General features: G+C 51.6%; 7 protein-coding genes across 7 annotated transcripts; 4 read left to right on the top strand and 3 right to left on the bottom strand.

Annotated features, from left to right (window-relative positions):
- Positions 1-3,243: 3,243 nt before the first annotated feature.
- POSPLADRAFT_1060526 (hypothetical protein) lies at positions 3,244-4,513 on the top strand (the record flags this gene model as incomplete). The annotated part of the gene is made up of 9 exons (XM_024481274.1): positions 3,244-3,373; positions 3,431-3,546; positions 3,607-3,727; positions 3,778-3,791; positions 3,849-4,015; positions 4,070-4,092; positions 4,148-4,229; positions 4,292-4,420; positions 4,474-4,513. 9 exons carry the CDS (start codon positions 3,244-3,246, stop codon positions 4,511-4,513), a joined length of 822 nt encoding a protein of 273 aa, XP_024335426.1.
- An 869-nt stretch (positions 4,514-5,382) lies between these two features.
- Positions 5,383-9,139, bottom strand: POSPLADRAFT_1184952 (hypothetical protein; the record flags this gene model as incomplete). Its single annotated transcript, XM_024489114.1, has 13 exons — positions 5,383-5,688; positions 5,744-5,904; positions 5,959-6,092; positions 6,152-6,696; positions 6,749-6,931; positions 6,985-7,320; positions 7,372-7,614; positions 7,672-7,776; positions 7,829-7,927; positions 7,988-8,420; positions 8,473-8,728; positions 8,779-8,838; positions 8,896-9,139. 13 exons carry the CDS (start codon positions 9,137-9,139, stop codon positions 5,446-5,448), a joined length of 3,042 nt encoding a protein of 1,013 aa, XP_024335425.1. The 3' UTR covers positions 5,383-5,445.
- Positions 9,140-9,874: 735 nt separating this feature from the next.
- POSPLADRAFT_1152773 (hypothetical protein) lies at positions 9,875-11,699 on the bottom strand (the record flags this gene model as incomplete). The annotated part of the gene is made up of 8 exons (XM_024486687.1): positions 9,875-10,027; positions 10,089-10,267; positions 10,344-10,396; positions 10,463-10,592; positions 10,681-10,846; positions 10,904-11,080; positions 11,139-11,360; positions 11,436-11,699. The coding sequence occupies 8 exons, from the start codon at positions 11,697-11,699 to the stop codon at positions 9,875-9,877; spliced, it is 1,344 nt and encodes a 447-aa protein (XP_024335424.1).
- A 656-nt stretch (positions 11,700-12,355) lies between these two features.
- POSPLADRAFT_1049371 (hypothetical protein) lies at positions 12,356-16,407 on the top strand (the record flags this gene model as incomplete). Its single annotated transcript, XM_024479730.1, has 18 exons — positions 12,356-12,452; positions 12,503-12,669; positions 12,843-13,003; positions 13,070-13,125; positions 13,190-13,348; positions 13,403-13,524; positions 13,575-13,664; positions 13,722-13,872; positions 13,928-14,090; positions 14,144-14,565; positions 14,621-14,689; positions 14,747-14,925; positions 14,978-15,084; positions 15,141-15,410; positions 15,463-15,586; positions 15,644-15,812; positions 15,867-16,122; positions 16,191-16,407. 18 exons carry the CDS (start codon positions 12,356-12,358, stop codon positions 16,405-16,407), a joined length of 2,979 nt encoding a protein of 992 aa, XP_024335423.1.
- Positions 16,408-17,330: 923 nt separating this feature from the next.
- POSPLADRAFT_1153221 (hypothetical protein) lies at positions 17,331-17,792 on the top strand (the record flags this gene model as incomplete). The annotated part of the gene is made up of 2 exons (XM_024486725.1): positions 17,331-17,435; positions 17,517-17,792. Coding segments are annotated over 2 exons (381 nt in total), but the record flags the coding sequence as incomplete, so codon positions are not given.
- Positions 17,793-17,802: 10 nt separating this feature from the next.
- On the top strand, positions 17,803-18,157 carry POSPLADRAFT_1153505 (hypothetical protein; the record flags this gene model as incomplete). Its single annotated transcript, XM_024486752.1, has 2 exons — positions 17,803-17,950; positions 18,006-18,157. 2 exons carry the CDS (start codon positions 17,803-17,805, stop codon positions 18,155-18,157), a joined length of 300 nt encoding a protein of 99 aa, XP_024335421.1.
- A 241-nt stretch (positions 18,158-18,398) lies between these two features.
- POSPLADRAFT_1067507 (hypothetical protein) lies at positions 18,399-21,793 on the bottom strand (the record flags this gene model as incomplete). The annotated part of the gene is made up of 14 exons (XM_024482193.1): positions 21,732-21,793; positions 21,573-21,646; positions 21,450-21,507; positions 21,186-21,381; positions 21,064-21,126; positions 20,824-21,013; positions 20,633-20,715; positions 20,462-20,571; positions 20,217-20,401; positions 19,924-20,160; positions 19,723-19,864; positions 19,541-19,678; positions 19,424-19,513; positions 18,399-18,403 (listed from the first exon to the last, which is right to left on the bottom strand). The coding sequence occupies exons 4-14, from the start codon at positions 21,317-21,319 to the stop codon at positions 18,399-18,401; spliced, it is 1,377 nt and encodes a 458-aa protein (XP_024335420.1). The 5' UTR covers positions 21,320-21,381; positions 21,450-21,507; positions 21,573-21,646; positions 21,732-21,793.
- Positions 21,794-22,063: the final 270 nt, after the last annotated feature.

Raw genomic sequence — 22,063 nt, 5'->3', positions numbered from 1 at the left:
GAAGACGGGGCTGAGGCGTTAGTGAAGGAGCTGAAGAAGCGGAAGAAGGCCGACATGGCCAAGGCGCGGGCGGAGATCGTGCTCCGGGTTGGTGACGACCAGTTGGAGCTGTTGGAGGACGAAACGGACCCCCGTGAGTGCTGGCGGGTCCTCCAGGATGCGCACCGTTCACGAGGTTTCGCCACGGAGCTGGCAAAGTGGCGGCAGTTTTACCGCGCAGAGATGGAAGGCGGTGAGACAGCACAGGCTTGGATCTCCCGGGTCAAAGGCTATGCACGGGCGCTCCGGGATGTCGACGTCGAGGTATCGGACCAGCAGAAGGTCCTTGTTCTCATCATGGGACTTGGCGAGGACTTCGAGCGGGTGGTCACGGTGGTTGACGGGATGCCGACAAGGGAGCGCACATTTGACAATGTGTGTGCAAAGCTGCTGAATGAGGAGACGAGGCTCGGGAAGCGGCGGGACAATGGCGAGGCGACTGTCGCCAACGTTGCAGCTTCAGGGGGAGCTTTGGGGGGCAAGGTGACGTGTTTTCGCTGCGGAAAGGTTGGGCACATTCGACGGAATTGTCCGGACAAAAGGACTCATGCGAGCTTGGCGGTCGTGGAGGATGTCTTCGCGTTTTGATTGGGCGTAGGCTAACGGCAGCTCGCTTGAGGGGGAGTGTTGACTTTTGGGTATGTCGGGCAAGCGTCGCTGCCGGCCCGGGTCACGTGGTCGTGCGCCGGTGTGGGAATAGGACTTATGTAGGCGTCGCGCGCCGTAGGTAGCCCCATCGGTTTGTAACCTAATCACCGATTGATCCCTGTCCATCGAGGACGTTGTCTGCCGGCGGTCTTTCCGGCGTCGTTCTCACAGAGCCATACCGAATGCTTTTGAAAGGGCCAATCTTTCTGCCGGAGTCATATGGTGCTATAGTTTTCATTCACTCAGCCCCCTATAGTTCATTTCCTCGCCGCAAGATTATATGTGCTTCGAATCAGGCAGGAGTTGAATGACGCTGTGATTAGCGCCCATCGTCCATTTTTGGTTCAGCAGCACCTCCTTAGATTGGAAGCTACTCCTTGTCAACGCAATCGCTAGGCTAGACTTTGAGTGTCCATTCCACATTATTCCAAGTAAGTACAGCATTACGTAATGCAAACCACAATCAAATTTGTACGCGGCTTCTGCGTGCTCCGAGTCCACAAACCTTCGCGCTCCAATCTTCGTGGCCCGCGAGACCGAAAACGCACTAGCAGCAGGGTGAAAGTTGATACCCTAGGGCGTCGATCCACACTCCAAGTGTCCTTGCGTGATGCCGTAAGTGCAACAGTCACTACACGGATGCTGATCGCGCTGCCTAATGCCCTACGTGTTACTACTGTCATCCTTACCGGGATGGTTGACTCCTTGCCGATAATTGCTTGCTCCTGCTTGTAACTGATGATGGTTCACCATTCAACGCTCTGATAACACCGTCGCCAGCAAATCGCGGGACGACATAGAGAATTCACGAAGATGTACCTCGCCTAGCATTGAGCTTCGACTGCCGTGTGGGATGCCATGTAGATCAAGGAGTAAGAGGCATTCCCACTAGATCGTGACTCAGATCTGTCTCCTTACTCTATGAATGCACATAGAGAAACAACACATGCCAACAGCGGCTAGAATGTAATGAAGATCAGGCAGTCGAGCTGAACATTCAACATAGGGTTCCAACTTTAACATGTGCTATCTCAATGCGCACCGCACCTGGAAAAGTACCAACTCCAGCCTACCGCAGCACATCGAAGCATAGCGATATGCATCAAAGTTTTTTGTTAGTGTCTCATATACAAGATTGGCCAATAGCTAAGTTTGCCAGCGTCCAATGGGTATGTCTTAGCCATTATACAGGAACACTTCGGCGTGGCTCGCATAACATGTGAGCGATACAACGCTTCTCATGAAACCAGCCGAGTATTGAGCTCCGACACGGTAGTGTGATGTGTGGTCTGATGCTATACCTATGGAGAAGTAAGAGCCATTCCCTTTGGACGAAAACCAGAGTTGTCTCATTATTCTTCACCTGCGCTGGACGATAGTCCAATAGGCGCTATATTGTAATGTAAATCAGTTAGCCGAACTCAACATCCGAGGTCCATATCTCAAACATGCTATCTCAACGCACAATGCATCTGGCATGGCCCAGATATCAACGCATCCCGCGTCGCATCGAGGCTTAGCGATATGCGTCGAAGTTTGTTCTGGTATGGTGCCTGACATCACGTCTCTAGATTGCCCGTCAACGTCCAATAGGTATGCCAGAACCATTAAGTCGGGACATCTTGATCCGTGTGGCTCAGGTAGTATGTGAGCGACGCAGCGCTTTGTCGTCAGAAAGCACAGACATGCAAGTTCGGATAGCCGCGGCGCTTGCAGGTCTTAGTATGTTCGGATGCAGAATGTGAGCGTATTATATATATGTGTGCCGTGTTGTATTGCTTCGCTGGACGAGCCCATCCATTTTCCCGACTGCGACTCAGGCTAGGTGCCGATTCGAGCATGCCGCTTTCATTCAATAGTGATGTGCTGCTGTGCGTTAGTGTTCTTCTTGTCGTCGCAGGCCACTACGCCTACACTCGTTGGCTCTTCCCCACGCGTCGACTTCCTCTACCTCCTGGGCCACCACGCGCTCCTTTCCTGGGGAACATACACCAGATCCCTTTAACTTATCAACACAAGAAATTTGCGGAATGGTCCCGGAGTTACGGTTCGTTCTTCAATACACCTGACAGACCGCTCACACCAATGCGTCAAACGACATGTAGGGGATCTGCTTTGCGTAAAGATCTTCCATAAGCCGATGTTTGTCATCAGCTCCATCAAAGTGGCTCGCGACTTGCTGGAGACACGCTCGACGAAATACTCAGACAGGCCCCATTCCGTCGTATTGAACGACCTGTAAGTCCTCCGTATCGGACACAATTGCAGTTCTGACGGAACACGGACGAATAGCGTGTTTCCCAGGCCGGTTTTGGCGGTCATGCCCTACGATGAACAGTGCAAGCGTCTGCGTTAATGGTTTCAAGGTGCATTGGAGACGAAGGCCTCTCTGCAACAATATCATCACATACAACGGAAGGAGGTCGGGATACTTCTGTCGGATCTTGTACACACTCCCAAGGAGTTCTTCTCCCACATCAGGAGGTGGGATTCAAGTTGTTCACTTCTGTTTACAAATACTCCGACTCACCTGCGGCCAGATATAACGGCTCACTCATGTTGCAAATCGCCTACGCTCATCCAGCGTCATCCGCGGAAGACGAGTACATGGCATTCGCAGACCGCGCCGCTGTTGCTGTCACCGCAATAGGTATTGTCTCTCCGCTGGCCGACTTTGTTCCCATCTGTAAGTCAAATGTACGATAGGAGCTTGTCCTGGAACGCTGAATTGCCTTGTAAATAGTGAAGTACATCCCGACATGGATGCCTGGCGCAGGCTTCAAACGTCAAGCCCTGCGAGCTAGGGATATGTGGGCTGAGATGACACGCATACCGTATCAGAGGATTTGTGATGACATGGTAAGGAAAGCCCATCTTGTTGTTGCCGGGTTATTGAATGCACGGTTGGCCGCTTCCTAGGCTCTCGGGAAAGCAAGGCCCTCGTTTACCACTTTCATGATTCAACAAGTGTCGCGAGATGGAAATCTCACGGACGACAATAATCACGACATCAGCAATGCTGCATCCGTGATGTACGGAGGTGGGTACTCGCCCCTGCCTCCCATATGCTGAATGCTTACATGGCTCAAGCCGGAGTTGATACGGTAGGTCGACTCTACAGACGGTCGCGGGAGAGACTGACAATTGACCCTTCGTCGAAGACCTTGCACACGCTGCTTACTCTGCTTCTGGCATTGACGATCTATCCGCAAGTTGTAGACAAGGCGCAAGCGGAAATCGACAAAGTGGTCGGTACATCTCGTCTTCCTGAGCTTGCCGACAGGGAATCTCTGCCATACTTGGGCTGTATTGTGCAGGAGGTGCATCGGTGCGTCCACCCTTCTTTCGTTCATTTTGCATGATCGTCATACATCAGTCACAGATGGAACCCTGCTACGCCGCTCGGTAGGATTATTAGTTTTGAAATGATTCTTCGTTTCAAGGGCTGACATGAGCTCAGGAATACCACACCGTCTTCAAGAGAATGACAGCTACAACGGATATGGTCTCCCGGAAGGCTCCATGTTTATCACAAACACGTGGTATGTTCTAAATCTTTTTGACATTCATACGGCTCACTATTGAATATTCGAACTCATTTTAGGGCAATGAGTAGAGACCCGGGGCTGTACCCAGATCCTGAAGTGTTTCGTCCAGAGCGCTTCGAGGAGATGGATGCGGAGACAGCCAGTGCGAGGGATCCAGGGAAGTATACTTTCGGGTTTGGTCGCCGGTACGATGGATGTCCAGATTGTCTTTCAGAGCCTGATGTATTCTCTACTACAGTATCTGTCCTGGTCGCTACCTCGCTGACACCAGCATCTAGCTTGTGGCGGCTAATATCCTCGCCACCATGAATATCCGCAGGGCGCGCGACTCAGCAGGTCGCGAAATCATACCCACGCCATCGTTCAAGGACGGCAGTGTTAGGTGAGATAACACATAAGACATATCAAGATGACGCCAATGATGTTTGACAGCCACGTTGAACCATTCGAATGCGACATTCAACCGCGAGCTCAGAAGGCTATAGATCTAATTGTTGAACGCAATTCGGAGCACTTCGACATCTGTTGACACCATAACATGAAGGCTGGCACGCACACTTCTACTACGTGTCAACGACTCGTATTGATTAGATCATCTGAAGAGCCTATTGTACGAGCTGCTGATGTCACGATTTGTAGTATGTATCTCTAGCGTACCGACCTGCAAAGCATGACCAGAGTTTATCATTCCCGTAAGTGGCGCATGTCTACGATGTTCGAGACCCGACATAGCTTGGCTCAGGCTGTGGACGTTGTAATTCATCTCAACACATTTGGCTGCGCAACGATGTCATTTTCTAGCTAGCCAAAACCTACGGATGGCATTACAGTCGCCATCGAAGATTACTTGTATTGCGAGATTAACACCCATAGAGCCAAATGTGCGCTCGCTATGCACGGCTATGACTCGAAGTTTCACTGAATACTCCTTTCGACAGGCAGTCTGTCCGGTCATAGCTTCCGAAGCTAGAGTGCAAGGAGAATCACTAGTTTCAATGCTGCAGCTGGGATCCAATCGGGGGAGGAAATCGATGCAGGGGCCGTTCAAAACGTCCTACCACGCTTGGCGTGACAGTACACCATCCAACGATAGGTCTGCATATCAATCATCAACTGTGTATCTGGTGGAATCGTCATGCAGCACTATCCGAAATACCATCATGGATTATGCAATTTAAAATACATACATTCAAGACCAAATCAGATCCTACTACTGGTCATACCATTTCTCACGTAGGCGTTTTCTGCGCACTATCGGTTTTGCAATCACGATGGCTAAAGCCAATCCCGCGATTGTGAGGACCAGTTGAGCCTTGTTGAAGTCTTCGCTCAGGACATCGAATGTGTTCGACGGTGCCACTCGCGTGAAGAACAGATCTTGCCCATACGCGAATACCAATGATGTCGACTCCAGCAGGGCAGGAGACGTCACGATGTGTTTCGTGCCTACAACCTATGTTGTCACCCAAGTCAGTACAACATGGAAAAAAGTAACAGATGGCCTTTACTTGATAAGTATGCGAGAGTACGCGCTTAGGGTCGTCTGGCAGTATCGGATCATACTGGATCAGCCACTCTTCAAGTTCTTCATTGGTCGGCTTGCGTTTCGGTCGTCTAGGATCGAGGAAACGCCGCGGGAAGGACTGAATTTGATGGTTTTCGCTAGCCACTACATGAACGCATTCGGTCAAACAAAATTAGGGTCAAGCAACAGCCGGCTTACCTATAATGTCTTTCATAGTGATGCCATGGGTCGTCGCAGTCGACACTATGGTCGAGATTGCTCGAGGTAAGACGAACGTCTCCTCAAATGTTGTAATAGCGGTGCTTTTGTTAGAGAGCGAGGATAAGTCGGAACTATTGATACAAGGAGGCCAATCAAATTCAAATCAGCAAAGTCTGGTACGTGTACCGACCTTCTTGTTTTATCATCGACACCTGACCCTTCGTAGAGTTCCACAGACACGATGCGATAGCCCTTGGCCTGGTCGACACCGCCCATATCTCCGTCATAGTACTGATACACAAGCCAGTTCTCTGCAAGAACGACTTTGATATCGCATGCGCCGTCTGTGGAAGGTAGCACGACATGATACAACACAGTTCCTTTCGCTGAGTCAATCAAGTACAGCGAGCAAGAAACCGACGAGCCCGCCACCACGGCACTGAGATGCGGGTTTAGGTACTTATACAACGTCGTCCGGTTCCCAAGCACTTTGCCGAGGGACGCAATTGGCTCTCGAGGGCGAGGGATGATAGCAAGGATGTCCTCAGAAGGTGGGAGGGACAACGTCCATGTTGGCTGCGCAACGTGTTTTCCAGTGAACTCGGGTTTCGGGGATATTTGGTGTCCGGTGAGTTGGCGGTGCTTTGGTGGACCAGTCCGCAGCGGTAGATATATGGACGGTAGAGCCTTGACGAACGCATCTCGGATTTCGTCAGTGTTTGGGTACAGGTGAACCTTGAAGTCACGTTAGTAAGAACCTTGCCCATGATTACGGCGCGAAGTGTACCTGCACAAACTCATCCAGCAGGACAACAACGTTTGAAGGTCCCAATTGCAACATGTACGTTTCGACTAACGGACCAGCAATGACGTCTAAACCTTGGAGGAGACCATCTCTTGGAGATGTTGGATCCCTGACGTCTTCACCCGTCAACGGGTTCACATGGAAGATTACCGTATCAACGAGGCTCTGCGCTCATTGTCAGAGGTAAGAACCATGCACGAACAAGCGAACATGCTGACGTTGCTTGCTTTGCGCTGCGTGACAAGCACCACCTCTGGCGCACCCCCGTCATTGACCGTACGCGTCACGAAAATCTTCACCGGGATGATATGCCCGCCAACCTCTGCCGCCCACCCCAGGCCGAATACCCTACTCCAAAGGACTTCGCCATTCGCAGAATCAATCCCATAGATCTTGCTGCGCGCCGTGACCGCGATGATCACCTTCCTGAAACCGAACTCATCTCGTGCCAGCGGTTCTGACGCATTGGCGGACGGTGCGACTGACGAGGAGACTGACGCGTAGGAGCCTGTTACAAACCGCCTTGCGAAATTTAGGGCGTACTGCGGGAAGTCCTACGGCGCTGTTTAGCGACAGGGACTATCCGTGCATCGTGATGGTCATACCCTGGCATCAGAAAGCTGGCGCACCAGTCGTTCTCCGACTGGCTCATCCTCTCCAGCGTGGGCGGTAACGACCTGCTTTTCTGGCAGCTCTACGAGCTCTGCGACCTTAATCTCGGCCAGACCCTCTTCGCGGCTCCACTGCAGCTCGTTCTGCTGCCACAGCTGCACGGCCCCAGTGCTCGTCGTGAGGAATAGCCGCGCAAGCACCTTAAACTCTTCGGGATTCGCTATGTCAACTGCGACCTGCGTGTCCACAAGTGATCAGCATTGATCTATCGTTGTACGAGAAATGACACCTACATGAGTGATCACACCGTGGTCGCTAGTTTGGAATGGTAACGTGAAACCAGTAACAAGGCCCTTCCCGTCAGCAAGGTGGGCTGCGAGAATGTGCGCAGAGGCTTTCTGCATGCTTGTCAGTGTCTGACCAACCTGGTCTCCTTACAAGCACACTAACCTTCGAAATGTGAGACCAGTAAACGCGGGCTATGTACGGCCAACCGTCCTTGTCCAGCCCACCGCTGTATATTGACTCTGTGTATTGCTTCGATGTTGCCTGTACCCAAGTTGAGCTTCGTCGCGCACAACGGCAACACAATCCAAAGGTAACACTCACCGACTCAGCAAACTCCCAGATGACCTTCACTCCGTCCTCGCCAAGGCGTATGACACGACCAGCACCATCCTCCTTGATCGCAACGAACTGCCCATGCTCAGACAACCCCACGTCCACGATCTTGTGATACTCTGCGCCCTTGATCATCATCGGCGTCTCCTTTAACTCGGGAGTGAGGGGAAATGACTTGATTGCGCCGCCTTCAAGCCACATGATGCGCGGCTTGACCTGTGGGTGCTTGTTGCTAGCCAGAACAAAGAAGTCCGTGAGGCCGTTGGTGATACTGGAGGGAACGTCAATGGACGTGATGAACTCCCCGGTCTTAGCGGAGACCGCTGACACATGTAGCGTGTACGACGTAAATGACTTCGCAAGGCCGACAACATATACAGTCGATGACGTTGCGATGAGTCTCGAATAAGCGACGAGCGATCTGTGTACGGAAGTTTCAGTCCGAGCATCGAAGGGACCAACTAGGTACTTACGCCTGATCGGGGGCACTCCAACCCCATACCACTTCGCCGGTTTTTGCGTTCGTACGGCGAAGAATATGCGCATTCGAGAGGACATACGTGTCGCCATTCTCCTCATTGTCGAAGGCGAGGGCCGTGCCGAGTGTCTCCGGTTCGAACAGGCGACCAGCCTCCAGCTTGTGGAAGCAACGCTCGACTAGGAGATGCCCTGTGGTTGCATCTAGCAGGCGTAATGTTGCTCCGCCAGAGCCAGACACGGTGGCAACGACTACGCTGCTTCAATATACACGACCTACACTTAGAGCTAACAGGACACACCATTTCCATGCTGCTTATAGGCAATGACGTGCTCGTTGGCCTCAAATATGTGTCTCCACGCTGCACTTGGATGTGTTCACGACATCGTCAACGCGCATATATGATCGCCTCACACACCTATTGTGCCATCAACTGGATCCAGAGCTGCAAGGACGTTGCTGGCCGTCGCAGTCAAGACGACGCTATGCGTCCGCCCATCCGCTTCGCTGATTCTGTGAAACGCTGGCGCCGTGGACAAGGTACTATAAAGGGGCACACCGACGAGAGGCTTATGCCAGTCGACAATTCCGGCTTCCGAAGAATGGAGTGCCCAGGACTGCGTCAGACAACAGATGGTGATCAAGACCGACAAGAGACGCATTGCCAAGTGCATATTCTGAGCACTCCCCCAGTTTTAGCGGCAATAATAAGACCTGCCACTCGGTTTGTATGGTGCCCAGCGTCGGGCGTCGGGAAGGACTTCACTGTAGCCCGCCAGCGACGAGGGGGGTCAAACGCGGACCATAACCCTATGGCACATGCACGTGACAGAAACGCGTCGGTGGCAACGTGATTCTGCTTCATCTTCAGCCACAGACGCGTCACAGTGAGGACCAAAGCAGCACCTCCCTGTCATTGTAATAGACTCAAGACCCGTGCATGCTGAACTTACTGTGCTGCAGAGATTACCCATCTAAAGGTCAGTTCTCCGAGCGCATAAGTCCCACGATGATGTCTTACACCCAAGCACGACAGACACCGAGGCGATCGATTGCAGGAATATTCCCACTCCAACCACATGCAAAATCTAATACATACGAATGTGATCTGCAGGTCTAAATTGGATAGGAGCCGACCCGGTAGGCACGCATTGGTCGCCGACTCGAGCAGGTTGCAGAATCGCCGCACTCATATTCATGTCTGAGCGCAGCCCGCTTGGTCCAGGCGTGGCTATACGCATTTCATTATCGAGTTTCCAGGAACGGGAAACTCAGGCCTAATGCTTGAGTTAATCAAACATGCTGTATTCGCATGCCCTGCTTCCCGAATCGAATAACGACCGGCGAAGCGAATGATACGTAATAGGAACACACGCGCGACCGCCCGACATACAGGGTCAGCTTCCCATACACGCCTGGAAGACGTCCTCTGGAATCTGAGATTCAAGCAGGCCAATGAACGCGTTGAGCGGGACCCAAGCAAGCGTGGAAACAGGTGTGCCTTCGTGTATAACCCGAACAAAATGCTCGCCATCCGTCACCTGCCACACCTAGGCGATGCCGTGGATGTGAACTTCAGTCAGAGGGCTCCATTACAAGCGCACAGCGCACCTCTATGACAATTTCAGATCCCATTGCTGGCCAGCGAAGGGGGGCGATTTTGCCCAGGCCAAGCAAGGATGCTAACCGGATCATCGTTCCGTCGTGACCAACGAAGAGCCTCAATTTGTATGTTTCTCCGCCTGCGCGGAACAGTTTGAAATTGTGGGTGAGCTCAATGAAAAATACGCCTAGAAGCGGAAGTCGCCGAGTGAACATCGCGACTTCGGTCAGAAGAGAAGCCTCCGGCGGTGAATAAAGACTCACCGAACGTGAGCTGGGTATATGTTGTCGCGTTCACGGCGGCATTCCAGATATAGCTGTACGTCGTAGGATCATGAGCAACGGGCGTATGGCCATCTAGAAGCTAGGAGCGCGTGCCATACTTGTACTCAAGGTCGCCTATCGCAAATACCTTGGCGGCATCTTGCTCAGAGACACATGCTCCCGTGGAGTTGCATGGTAAAGGGTGGCCATTGCAGGTCCGCGAGGTGAAAGTGTCGAAGAAGTGGTCGTCTACGACCAGAATGAGGTAGTGACAAGTCAACATCGGATAGAGATAAGCACAGGGTAAGCGATCTACCCAGAAACGCGGACTACTCACACCAGGACGTCCACGCCGTCAAGCCAGTGGTGCCCGTCGTTTCACACAGCCAATTTTGCAAGTCCGCGTTCTCTTCGAGATGGTTGGTCCATGCGGGCACAGACTGGTACGCGTCGCGTATATTGTCTGCATTTGGGCAGGAGTAGTCCGGGGGTATAGAATCGATCTAAATAATGACATCACACGTGAGTCCCGGAAGTTTGCGCGTAAGCGAGTTGCTCACCGCAGATGGCTGAGTGGTCACCGGAAACGTCTTGGTGGCCATAGCTGGATCCATTCCCGTCAGAAGGCCGCCCGCGACCTGGAATGTTCGAGTCTCGGTAGATGTGCGGATGAAGATGTCGTGTTCGTTGACGGTCTGCAAGAAATCCAATTCCCCGGCATAGACCGCCCAGAAGTCCTGTGCGCGTCCGGTGTCAGGATAGCGAAAATAGAACGGAGAGCCGGATGTCTCATACTTCGCCATGACGAACCGCATCATCCAGCCCCTCCTGCGTGACTTGGCCCTGGTCGCATGTTCCGTTCCAGATTTGACTGAGGAAGGGGTGCCAAGGCGGACTGATGGTCTCATGGTAGATAGCGGTTGTGCCCCCACCATAGCTGAACTGAAGAAAATCAGAGCAGTTCCAAGGTATGGCATTGAGTTCGTTCTCGTCTGGGTAGAGATTATCCGGTGTTCTCTGTGATGAAAATCAATCCTTCTGCTGAGTGACTACCGAATAGCAACACGTGCTAGGGATGTCAGCACTATATACCTTGTGATGACGGAGTACAACGTTCATGTAGACGAGCGTCGCATTTGGGGCGTTCACAGGAAGTTGATAATGTTTGGCATTGACATGAGGTGCATTGCAGTAATTGTAGGTATTCCACGGTAGGTTTTCCGGGGTGACCGAAGAATTATACACGCCTGCGGCGGAGGAAATACTGCCGTACGATTGAGCAGCGCCCAGGGCGATCTGAGCAGGAATCTGGAGTATGACAACAGTCAGTCCAAGTCGTCGCAGCTTGTGCAGCATCTCGGCTATTGTGGGAAGTAGCAAGAGAGCAGATTCTTGCCCCGCATGTCGTTTAAATGAAGCTCGACGGCCCATAAAGTGTACCCGGAACGTGTGAATCGAAGGTGCAGAGGAAGAACGTGCGCAAGAAGCCTTACAAGCGTATGCATTTGGATATCTACCTGCGAAGTAGTATGGTCAAGGTAAACAAGGTATAAGGTGAAGCACGTATGCTCTTCGTCAGGAGTGGTTGAGGCAACTGTCGCCGGGGACTTTGATGACGACTCAGGTTGTCAATCGCCGGGATTCTGGGTTGTTACGTAAGGGTATTTAACATTGATACATGATTTGGCCACTATTTGCTTGCGCTCCTTGGCGTTGTCCTCGTATAGTGATGTCAAGATTTGTCCTGGTTATTGAAGTAAGTATTCATGTTCGAACGTGCGAGGAGCAGCCACCGATGCCACTGCGGAGTTCAAAAGGCGGGGGTGGTTGACCCCCAAAACGGCGCGCATCCACGTGCTACTGCTTGAGGGACCCGGGAACTCCTTTCTCTTCCCGGTTTTGGAATTTGTCAAGTTTGTTCCTCGACAGCCATTTCTAGCGTTCCTCCTAACTGTTGATCTTGCTGCCATTGGCAAAGAGGGTAGGTTAGCTGAGTGATTTAGCCCAGAAAGATGGTCGAGATTACGATCCGCAAGCGTCCCCGCACGGAGGCCGTAATTACTCAGCGGAAATTCTTCAAGAAAACAGCAAAGGGCAAAGTAATCAAAGGTACCATCTCTTGCAAGCTACAATTGTACTTGCATTAAGTCCATAGCTAGTCCTCCGCGAGAGATACCTACGGGATGATGTCGCTTGCGGGGTGCACAGTTGTAATCTGTGCTCCACAACAGTGGATCTCGTTTTACCTGCTGCAGGTTCGCTTGAGCATCTTGCCTTTCCTGGCGGGCACTTGGTGCTTCCAGACACAAATGTATTCCTATCGCAGGTTAGTCATGGCCACAGCAAGCTATCATCCGTGCCCTTGTCACCTCAGATACAACATGCTACGTGGGGCCATTCATTCTCAGAACTATATGTTTTGTCCTCATGCTTCGTCCCCATACCTGACCGGTATACCAGTAGAACGATCAAATAGCTCATTCCTGATCTTCCTCACAGATGGACCTGATCGAATCCGATAAATTTTGTCCTCCCATGATCCTGCTGCAGACGGTTTTGGAAGAAGTTCGACATCGCTCGCTACCTCTCTATAACCGCCTGAAGACCCTTATCAACGCGGAAGAGAAGCGAATCTGGGTCTTCTACAATGAGTACAATACGTTAGTGCGAGTGACCATTATCGCACAATTACATTACGCTAACTATGCTGTTATGGCCTATTTTAGAGCGACTGCTGTAATCCGCGAGGACGGAGAGTCTCCCAACGACAGAAACGATAGGGGTCAGTACTTCATGATGTCATATCGTCTTCTCACGCTAAACGTAGCTGGCATAACTCTATTAAGGCATCCGTAAAGCGGTCTCGTGGTACACCTCGCATCTCTCTCTGGCTCGCCCTCCCGTTCGCGGCCAGCCTACCCGGGCACTTCCAACTGTCGTCCTACTGACGGACGATGTCGCCAATCGCCAAAGGGCAGAAAAGGACGGCCTTGTATGCATCTCAGGCATGTGCCCTCGTTTGAAATTGGCGGTCGTACTGACGGCAGTCTCGGTTCCAGTCCGACGGTATGTGGAGGGAATGAAAGAGGCAAGCAAGTTGCTTGATTTGTTGTCGACCGCTGGATCCGATGAACTTGAGCCAACAAAGGCTGTTGCTGCTCGTCAAGTGCTCTACCCAGACGTCAGTATATTTCATACTGTGGAGTTCTGCCCTCTCTCAACTCAGGACAGTACTTGCCATCGTCAACCTTATTAGCGGGCATTAAATCTGGCCAGTTGCATCAAGGCCACTTCAATGCCAATCAATACAACTACCTGGAGGTTGGCGCGTTTTTCATAGACGGCGATATAATAAGCTCATATTGTCTCTGCTTTCAGGGGAATGTGCCGGTGTCAGGATTTGACAAACCCATTCTCCTGATTGGTCGAGAGAACATGAACCGTGCGGTGCAAGGTGATATCGTTGCGGTCGAAGTTTTCGACGAGAAGGAGTGGAAAGCGCCCGCGGACGAGGTTGTTGACCAAGAAAGTAAAGATATCTCTACATGCCCATGACTGACGCTTACCCGCACGTTCGTACGCAGCGACCTTGAAGAATGACGATGCCGAAGAATCGGAGGAAGAGAGCGATGACGAGGAAGTCCTTGCTGAGCGACACGTGCTGCAGTCAAAGCTGGCGAAGATGCAGGCTTCAGCGAGACAGCCGACAGGACGAGTTGTCGGTATAATCAAACGCAATTGGAGATCGTGAGTCCGAAAACATTCGAGCCAATCTATCGGTAACCTTTTTTTCGCTCTAGATACGTCTGCCATATCGATAGTGCCTCACTAACCTCTAACAACGCGACTTCGCTTTCCCAACAAACTGTTTTTGCGACGCCGGTTTCTCGTCTATTACCTCGCATCAGATTACGCACACGCCAAGCACCGGCTTTGCTTGGCCAGAAGATCCTGGTAACTATTGATCGGTGGGACAGAACTTCCCGCTACCCAGAAGGACATTTTGTGCGCGCGTTGGGAAAGGTCGAGAGCAAGGAGGCCGAGCAGGAAAGCCTCCTGCTGGAATTCGATGTCCCATATCGACCATTTGGTAAAGCAATCTTAGATTGCCTCCCTTCAGAGGGTGACCACTGGATCGTTCCGCCCAAAAGCCCCGAAGCGCCAGAGTGGAGAGATAGAGAGGACCTCAGGGATCTCATCATCTGCAGTATAGATCCTCCTGGTCAGTTGCACGAGCATATCTCCTTTCCTGATTCGTTGCTGAGTTTGACTGCCAGGCTGCCAGGATATCGACGACGCATTGCATGCGCGCTCGCTCCCCAACGGCAATATCGAAGCCGGTGTTCGTGAGTCTTCCGTATTCTACATATCCCATACCATCTTTGGCTGAAGGAGTCTTCAAGATATTGCTGATGTGTCACATTTCGTGCACCCTGACAACCCCATGGACAACGAAGCTGCTGCCCGCGGCACCACAGTCTACTTGGTGGACAAACGAATTGACATGCTGCCCTCCCTTCTTGGAACCAACTTGTGTTCTCTTCGTCCTGACGTTGAGCGCTTGGCGTTCTCCGTAATTTGGGTAAGGCAGCTCTAGTTTAGAGGTGGTATTTACCTGATCGTCATCCGTGCAGGAGCTGACACCGGCAGCGGAAATAGTCAATGTCCGCTTTGCGAAGTCCGTCATTGCATCTAAACGCGCATTTACGTATGAAGAGGCCCAGATACGCAAGGATGATCCGTAAGAGGTTTCAGATCGCACGCACCTTTCGCCAGCAAATCTCACGTGGGTATCAGGAATATGAATGACGAGCTTACAAACAGTATCCGGCTCTTGAACACCTTGGCACGTAAGCTCAGGGAAAGCAGGATGGCTGCAGGTGCCCTTAATTTGGCTTCCCCTGAGGTCAAAATTCACCTCGATAGCTCGGAGTCATCGGATCCCATCGACGTCGAACAGAAGGAACTGAGAGAAACTAACAGCTTAGTGGAGGAGTTCATGTTGCTCGCGAATATCAGCGTTGCCCGGAAAATACAAGAAACCTTCCCACAGACTGCGGTTCTGAGGTGAGCGTTTTCCCATCCTGGGCGCCCAACAGTCACGATGATCCTGCTTCAGGCGGCATCTACCTCCACCACGATCAAATTTCGAGAAGTTGCAGGATATTCTCCAGAAGCGGAAAGAAATGACTCTCGATGTCTCGAGTTCCGGTGGTCTCGCCGCTTCCCTCGACAAATGCATGGTGGGACTAAACCGTATTGTTCATATGCTTCATCCTGACGTCTTCATCTCTGTCCAGGATCCAGATGAACCTGCATTCAATACTCTCGTCCGTATTATGGCTACTCGCTGCATGCTAGCGGCGGAGTACTTCTGCTCTGGAAGCGTTGCCCGTGATACGTTTGCGCATTACGGTTTGGCTAGCCCGATATATACACATTTCACCAGTCCCATCAGGCGTTATGCCGGTAAGTTTCCACATAGGATGCCTTCCACGTTCATGGGTCATTTTTGAAATCCAGACGTACTCGTTCATCGGCAATTGGCCGCGGCTATTGGGTATACTCCGTTGCATGCGAGCTTGCATTCCAAGTCACACGTGGAACGGGTCCTCGACCTAGTGAACAGACGCCACAGGATGGCTCAGATGGCCGGCCGCGCTAGCGTCGAATTCTACGTAGGGTTGGCGTTGAAAGCTCGTGGAGAGAAAGGCAAGAACCAAGAAGAAGCGTTCGTTATCAGGACCTTCCGGAACGGTCTCGCCGTTTTCGTGTCGAAGTGGGTCCATGTTCATCAATTAAGCATTATTGTGCGTTCAATTGATTGCTCCTTCCTCACGATTGTAGATTGGGCCTGGAAGGCCTCGTGACGTTCAAACGCGAGATCCAGTTCGATCCTGATGCATACACTATCAAAGTTCCATCCCCAGATTCCGTACACGGCACGACGATCGCCGTATTCGACAAGGTCACGGTTAACATCGAGGTCGAGAAGGACAAAAACACACAACGAGGTCGTGTTCGGATGGCCTTAGTGCACCCGGTTGAGTCTTCTGGCCTGTAGTATGATCGGCTTAACAGTGTTTGATGGACTCGTCTTGGAGTTCTCCAGTGAGAAAATGTACGTTTTCGATTGCATCTGAACATGCGGGCTTCGTGCGCAGTCTTGTTGGTCGCCAGATGCACCGCCTGCCATGCGGTCGTGTTCTCGGACCTTCAGTTCTGTCGTCATTGCCACGATTAACCACTCAGGCTTCGAGGTGAAGCGTCAATGCATGGCCTCTAAATATGTGCTGTATCTCCATAACATGATCATCGCTTGCGGTCCGGCAGTGTAAATGAATAGAAGCTGTTCTGCGAATGAATGAAAGATCCACCTTCGGGGTCCTTGCCCACCACGATCTTCGAACGTACACCACGTTTGCAGGAAAGGTCAAGCCTCGATTGTCTCACGAAAACTCTGGATCTTCGGCTAATTCACATTATGTCTGTGAGTTGAATCATGCTCCGCTCTCAAGTCTTGAACTTACTCCCTGAAACCCGACGTTTGTGTCTCGTGTTGTGTGCCGTAAGGCGGTGTTCGTGAATTTCATTCTCTTCGGTCTTCGGTCTCCAAGTACACCCTACATGTGTATTCCAGGCCAAAGTTATTGACGGCATGCAGAGTCGAGCCCTCCAAAAGTATAAGAGCACTCGGGCCTATCTCCATTCTCTACCCAACCAACCTCTCGTAAACTGACCATGTCTTCACAGTCGCTTGAACCTTTCGTGTTACTTTTTGCTACTTTCCTCGTCTTAAAAACTTTGAGCCTGCGACGTCGAGGAGCGGCTCTGCCGCCGGGGCCGAAGGGCTTACCAATCCTGGGTAACGTCTACGACTTACCACGAAGCCGCGAATGGCTCGCATATCAGCAGTGGAGCCATGAATTAGGTATATTCATAAGCTAGGGGTCCGACGCTAGATGCTGACATCCTGCAGATTCAGACCTGGTGTACCTCAACCTCTGTGGATCGCATGTTGTAGTTGTAAATTCTATCGAGGTTGCTCGCCACCTATTCGAGGAACGATCAACGCTGTACTCTGACAGGTGTGTATTCGCTTCCGTATGCCTATTGGAGCCGCACTGACCGCACCGAGCAGGCCGCAAATGACAATGCTAAACGACTTGTGAGGAAAACGTGATGACACGCACACGTCTCACTGACCACTTATACAGAGTAGGCTGCGATTGGCATTTCGTCTTCATGGGCTATGGAGACCATTGGAGGGAGAGAAGAAGGATTTTCCATCAGCATTTCCATCCTACTGCAGCGCTTCAGTATAGACCCAGGGCCATTCATGGTGCTCGAGTCCTCATACAGCGGCTCTTGGAAACACCAGATGACTTCATGATGCATCTACGCCAGTACGTCCTCTGCGCATGTTCCATTCATGATGCTGAACACTAGCGCAATTAGCATGGCAGGTTCATTGATCATTGGCGTCGCGTATGGGCTCGAGGTGAAACCAAAGGATGACCCTTACGTCGAGACTGCTGAGAAGGCGCTTCACGCGATGGCCATGGCGGGAAATGCTGGCTCGTTCTTAGTCGACTACATACCAATACGTGCGTTGGCCATGCCGCATCGCAATCATCATGCTCATGCAGCTTCATTCCACAGTGAAGTATATTCCCGCATGGTTCCCTGGTGCGAGCTTCCAGCGCAAAGCTCAGGAATGGAGGAAGGCAACTACAGCCATGGTTGAAGCTCCCTTTGCGGCAGTGAAGAAGGCCATGGTTTGTCTTGGTGTCTATGGATCCGCTCAGCTCTGACTTCGATGAGATGGTTCAATAGTTGGACGGCTCTGCAACCCCCTCAATAATTCTCACCTTACTGAGAGACATGGAAGAGAAGGACAACAACAACGTTGCTCTGGAGAAATTGTACAGCGGCGTAGCTGCAGCAGCATATACTGGTACGCTGATCGTAAGGTTCGACAGAAGCTAAACTGTCATTTGACCGCGTGTTCTCAGGCGGCTCAGATACAGTATGTACAAGTCTATCTACCTTTTCTCAATCTGACGACGGAACGCACAGACCGTATCAGCGTTAGGATCATTCTTCCTTGCCATGATGCTTAACTCAGAGGTGCAAACAAAGGCACAACAAGCGCTAGACGATGTAGTCGGAAGAGAGCGTCTCCCGGATTTCAGTGACGAAGCGTCGCTGCCATACATCTCTGCAATCGTATGGGAGGTGCTCAGGTATGACACATGACCGAATCTAGATAATCTTGTTGATTGCTTGTTAGGTGGCAACCCGTCACGCCTCTAGGCAAATCGTTTCTGTCATGCACTCTACACCCATAACTAACATGTCACCCCATTAGCCGTACCTCACAGGCTGACCCATGAAGACGAATACAACGGATACCGCATTCCTGCGGGATCTATCGTGGTCGGAAATGCGTGGTTTGTCTACCCTAGGCATTCAGCATTGTCACATCTCTTAAAATTCTTCGAAGGGCTATGCTACACGACGAACGACATTTCCCGGAACCTTCTGTGTTCAAACCCGAACGATTCCTTTTGAGTGACGGCCGATTGAATGAAAGCATGAGGGACTTGGTCATGCCGGCCTTCGGCTTCGGTAGACGAATCTGTCCAGGGAAGTCCCTCGCATACGCCTCGCTGTGGGCCTCTGTATCCTCTGTCTTGTGCACATTCGATGTCGTCAAACCTACAGACGAGACGGGGCGCCCAATCGAGCCGAGCGGCGAATATACCACCGGACTAGTGTCGTGAGTGAATTCTCTATGAATTATGCGAATGCGGAGGGATTGATCGGTGGTCTCTAGATACCCCTTACCGTTCAAATGTAGATTCAAACCACGTTCGGATGCGGCCGAGGCTTTGATCTGCTCTGCTATGCAGGAATACGATTAGGCAGTCTATCTGTGGCTTGAATGTACTCGATGTTATACATGTTGGGTTGTATAATGTAGCATATTGTCTATCGAATGAACGATTCAGCCCGCGATGATCTTGAGAGTCCATTATCGTCGGATCCCGCTGTTTCGGGTCCAGTGCTATAGGCACCTGCCTGAAAGCTCCAGTATTTCACAGACGCATCTAATGTGACAGGTTGCGGCCGCCTGCGCTTGAATTTCACAGTCGCAGGGGGCCCGCCTCCTGGCTGTCCGACGTGATCGTTGCCTGAGTCTAACTCCGATTCAGAAGTAGAAGTTGACGACTCTGATCCTTCTTCCAGGCCATCTAGATGGAAATGTCTCGAGCCTGAGACGGATAGAAGGATCGGTTGGAGCGGGTGCAAAGACACCGAGCCCACGGCATCTAACGATCGTCATGCGGGAGGCGATCAGCGAATGAAGACGCACACAAGGCGTAGAGCTTGCCATCATGTGCTTTGTATTGCATTGCCGGCCCCGGCTGTGGAGCTCGGGTAGCTTCCGTTAATTCCACGCTGCCTGTTTGTGAAATATCTCCCGCCGCGAGATTGAACATCGATATCTTCCCATCCTGCAGGTGTTATGGAGTGAGTTACATTGGCTAGCGCATGTAGCGATCTGCGTACGGACCTGGCCCCCCGCACCCAGAATCTGGCCGCTGATGTCAATGTCGAACCGTAGCTTCTGATTCGTGGTGACTGTGCCGGCCGCTTCTGTTCGGTTGGAATCCCTCTTGGACACGGAGCGCCCTCTGCGGAAAGTACGAACAGGCATTTGGGCGTCGCCTCTGATGTCCCATTCGTATATAGCATCATGGCGGCGAAAGGAGGCATACAGCAGGTGCGGCCGCATGGGGTTGAAGGCTAACTGCTCGACTTTGAGCCCATGCACCATGTACAAGCGCTAATAATTGGGTCGTTCACCTGTGTTACGCTCGCTCTAATGCCTCCTATTCCTTTGTCGCCGCCTACAAACATCAGAGGCGCTTCGCCGGTAGCTTCCGAGAACAATGCAATGTTAGAGGACGTAGGTGCCGACGGGCTTAGCGAGCCTGCCGCGTAGACCCCGGTCGTCGCGTCAGGCACAAATGCCAATGCAGACACAATTCCTATCAACAACGTGTTGGTGTCCAGAATGCAGGTATCACGAACTTGCTAGGCCTCCGTACCTTTTAGCCCGTCCTTGCTCTTCTTTGAGGGCGTGATATGTAGCCGAGTGCCTTCGCCTGGCCGTCGAACCTCGAAAACCTCAATAGCGTCCTCGAAACCGCAGAACAGCCTGTAACAGGTGTGTTCTCAGTCGCAGTTGTGCCGTGTAAGTGGACTTGGTGAAGACTCACCTGTCGGCAGAACAGTTGAATGCGAGGCTGTGCGGTGCAATGAACCGCTCCCTGTGATCAATTATGCTATATGAAGCCCGTAGCTGGATGCACACATAGCCGGTCAGAGATTGATTTCATAAATTGGAGAGGAAAAACAAGAGAAGACGCGGTACTGTCTGTTATTGGGGGCCTTGGCTAGACAATCTTACCCTCCCATCGTTGGCATCGAGAAGCTTCACTGGGCATTCGCGCACCGAGGCCATGAAGCAAAATGACGCGGGATCTCTGGTCGACGCTGCAGGGAACCATGTGAAATCTAGAATTGGCGATGGTTGTCTGAATACCCGTGCAGTAGGATGCGTGCCGTCCTCTCCATATAGGCTGGCCAGTTCTGGGGGCCTGCTAGCATGATCAGCTTGTCAATCGTTTCCAGCATACGCGGAGCGCACATCTCCAGCGTTTGTAAGCGTCGATTTTCGCATTGGGCAAGCGCAGCGGAACCGTCCGGGCACCTGTTGCATTCATGTTATGATTCATTTTGCGTTGTATCAGCGAGTATTATATTGCAAACCATTTGGCCATACGAGCAAAATTATGCGGATTATCATCGTCTGGGTGCAATCGTGTGGACGAAACGAGGGCAGGTGTTTTGGAATAATCATAGTGTGGTGGCGTCCATGTGGCAGAGGGACCGCTTTCTGCCATTTGACATGTAAATTTCGGGTGGTCTTCTGGGCCAGACTAGACGAAGCAGGAACGATAGTGTCCTGAAAGCGTGTTATGATGTTCAGGTAAGCGCAGTTGATATGCTTATGTACAACTTTCTAGCGTCCACCTAGTGTTACGAGAGAATGTTCTGCCCTTGGCTCTATTCGCGGGCGGTCAAAAGTGGACTGCAAAGCGCAGGTGTCAACAGCTTAAGTGAACGTTTACTTCGTGGAACTGAAGGTGCAATTACGTCTCACAAGACCTTCTCTGACAAGCTTGAGGGCTCAATTGCTTATTTGCGTCCGTAGTGTGGTGCACGGAAGTCTGCTCACGCGTCAGCGTTCTGAGGTCAATCTCCGAAGTCCATCCGGAGAAAAGAGTACGACCGAGCATGTTTGCAAGGACATACCTGTTGGTTGCCCCCGAATACAGCTTGAACGCTTCAATGCGGTTGAGTTATGTCGCGAGTCCCGTTGTGATACTTCGTCGGTATGTTATCAAGTCTCAAGCAGCGTTACAATCTGATGTGGTGCCAGTGCGTCTATGATCAGACACGTGCAGTATGTATTTGCGATCAGTGGACCCATAAGCGTACCTATCGTTGGGGCCTAACGCTGAATGGAAATAGCAGCTGTCTTCAAAATACTCGGCAGAGTCTCTCAACAAGCTAAGGGGATACACACACAGACTTGCGCAGACATAGTTTAGGTCGATTGTTCTTACGCGTGGCACTTGCACGGT

The sequence above is a fragment of the Postia placenta genome (assembly GCF_002117355.1).
Source record: "Postia placenta MAD-698-R-SB12 unplaced genomic scaffold POSPLAscaffold_14, whole genome shotgun sequence".
Classification (NCBI taxonomy): Eukaryota; Fungi; Basidiomycota; class Agaricomycetes; order Polyporales; family Adustoporiaceae; genus Rhodonia; species Rhodonia placenta.
Note: the sequence above shows the minus strand (reverse complement) of the source record. Positions and strands in the feature narration are given on the sequence as shown.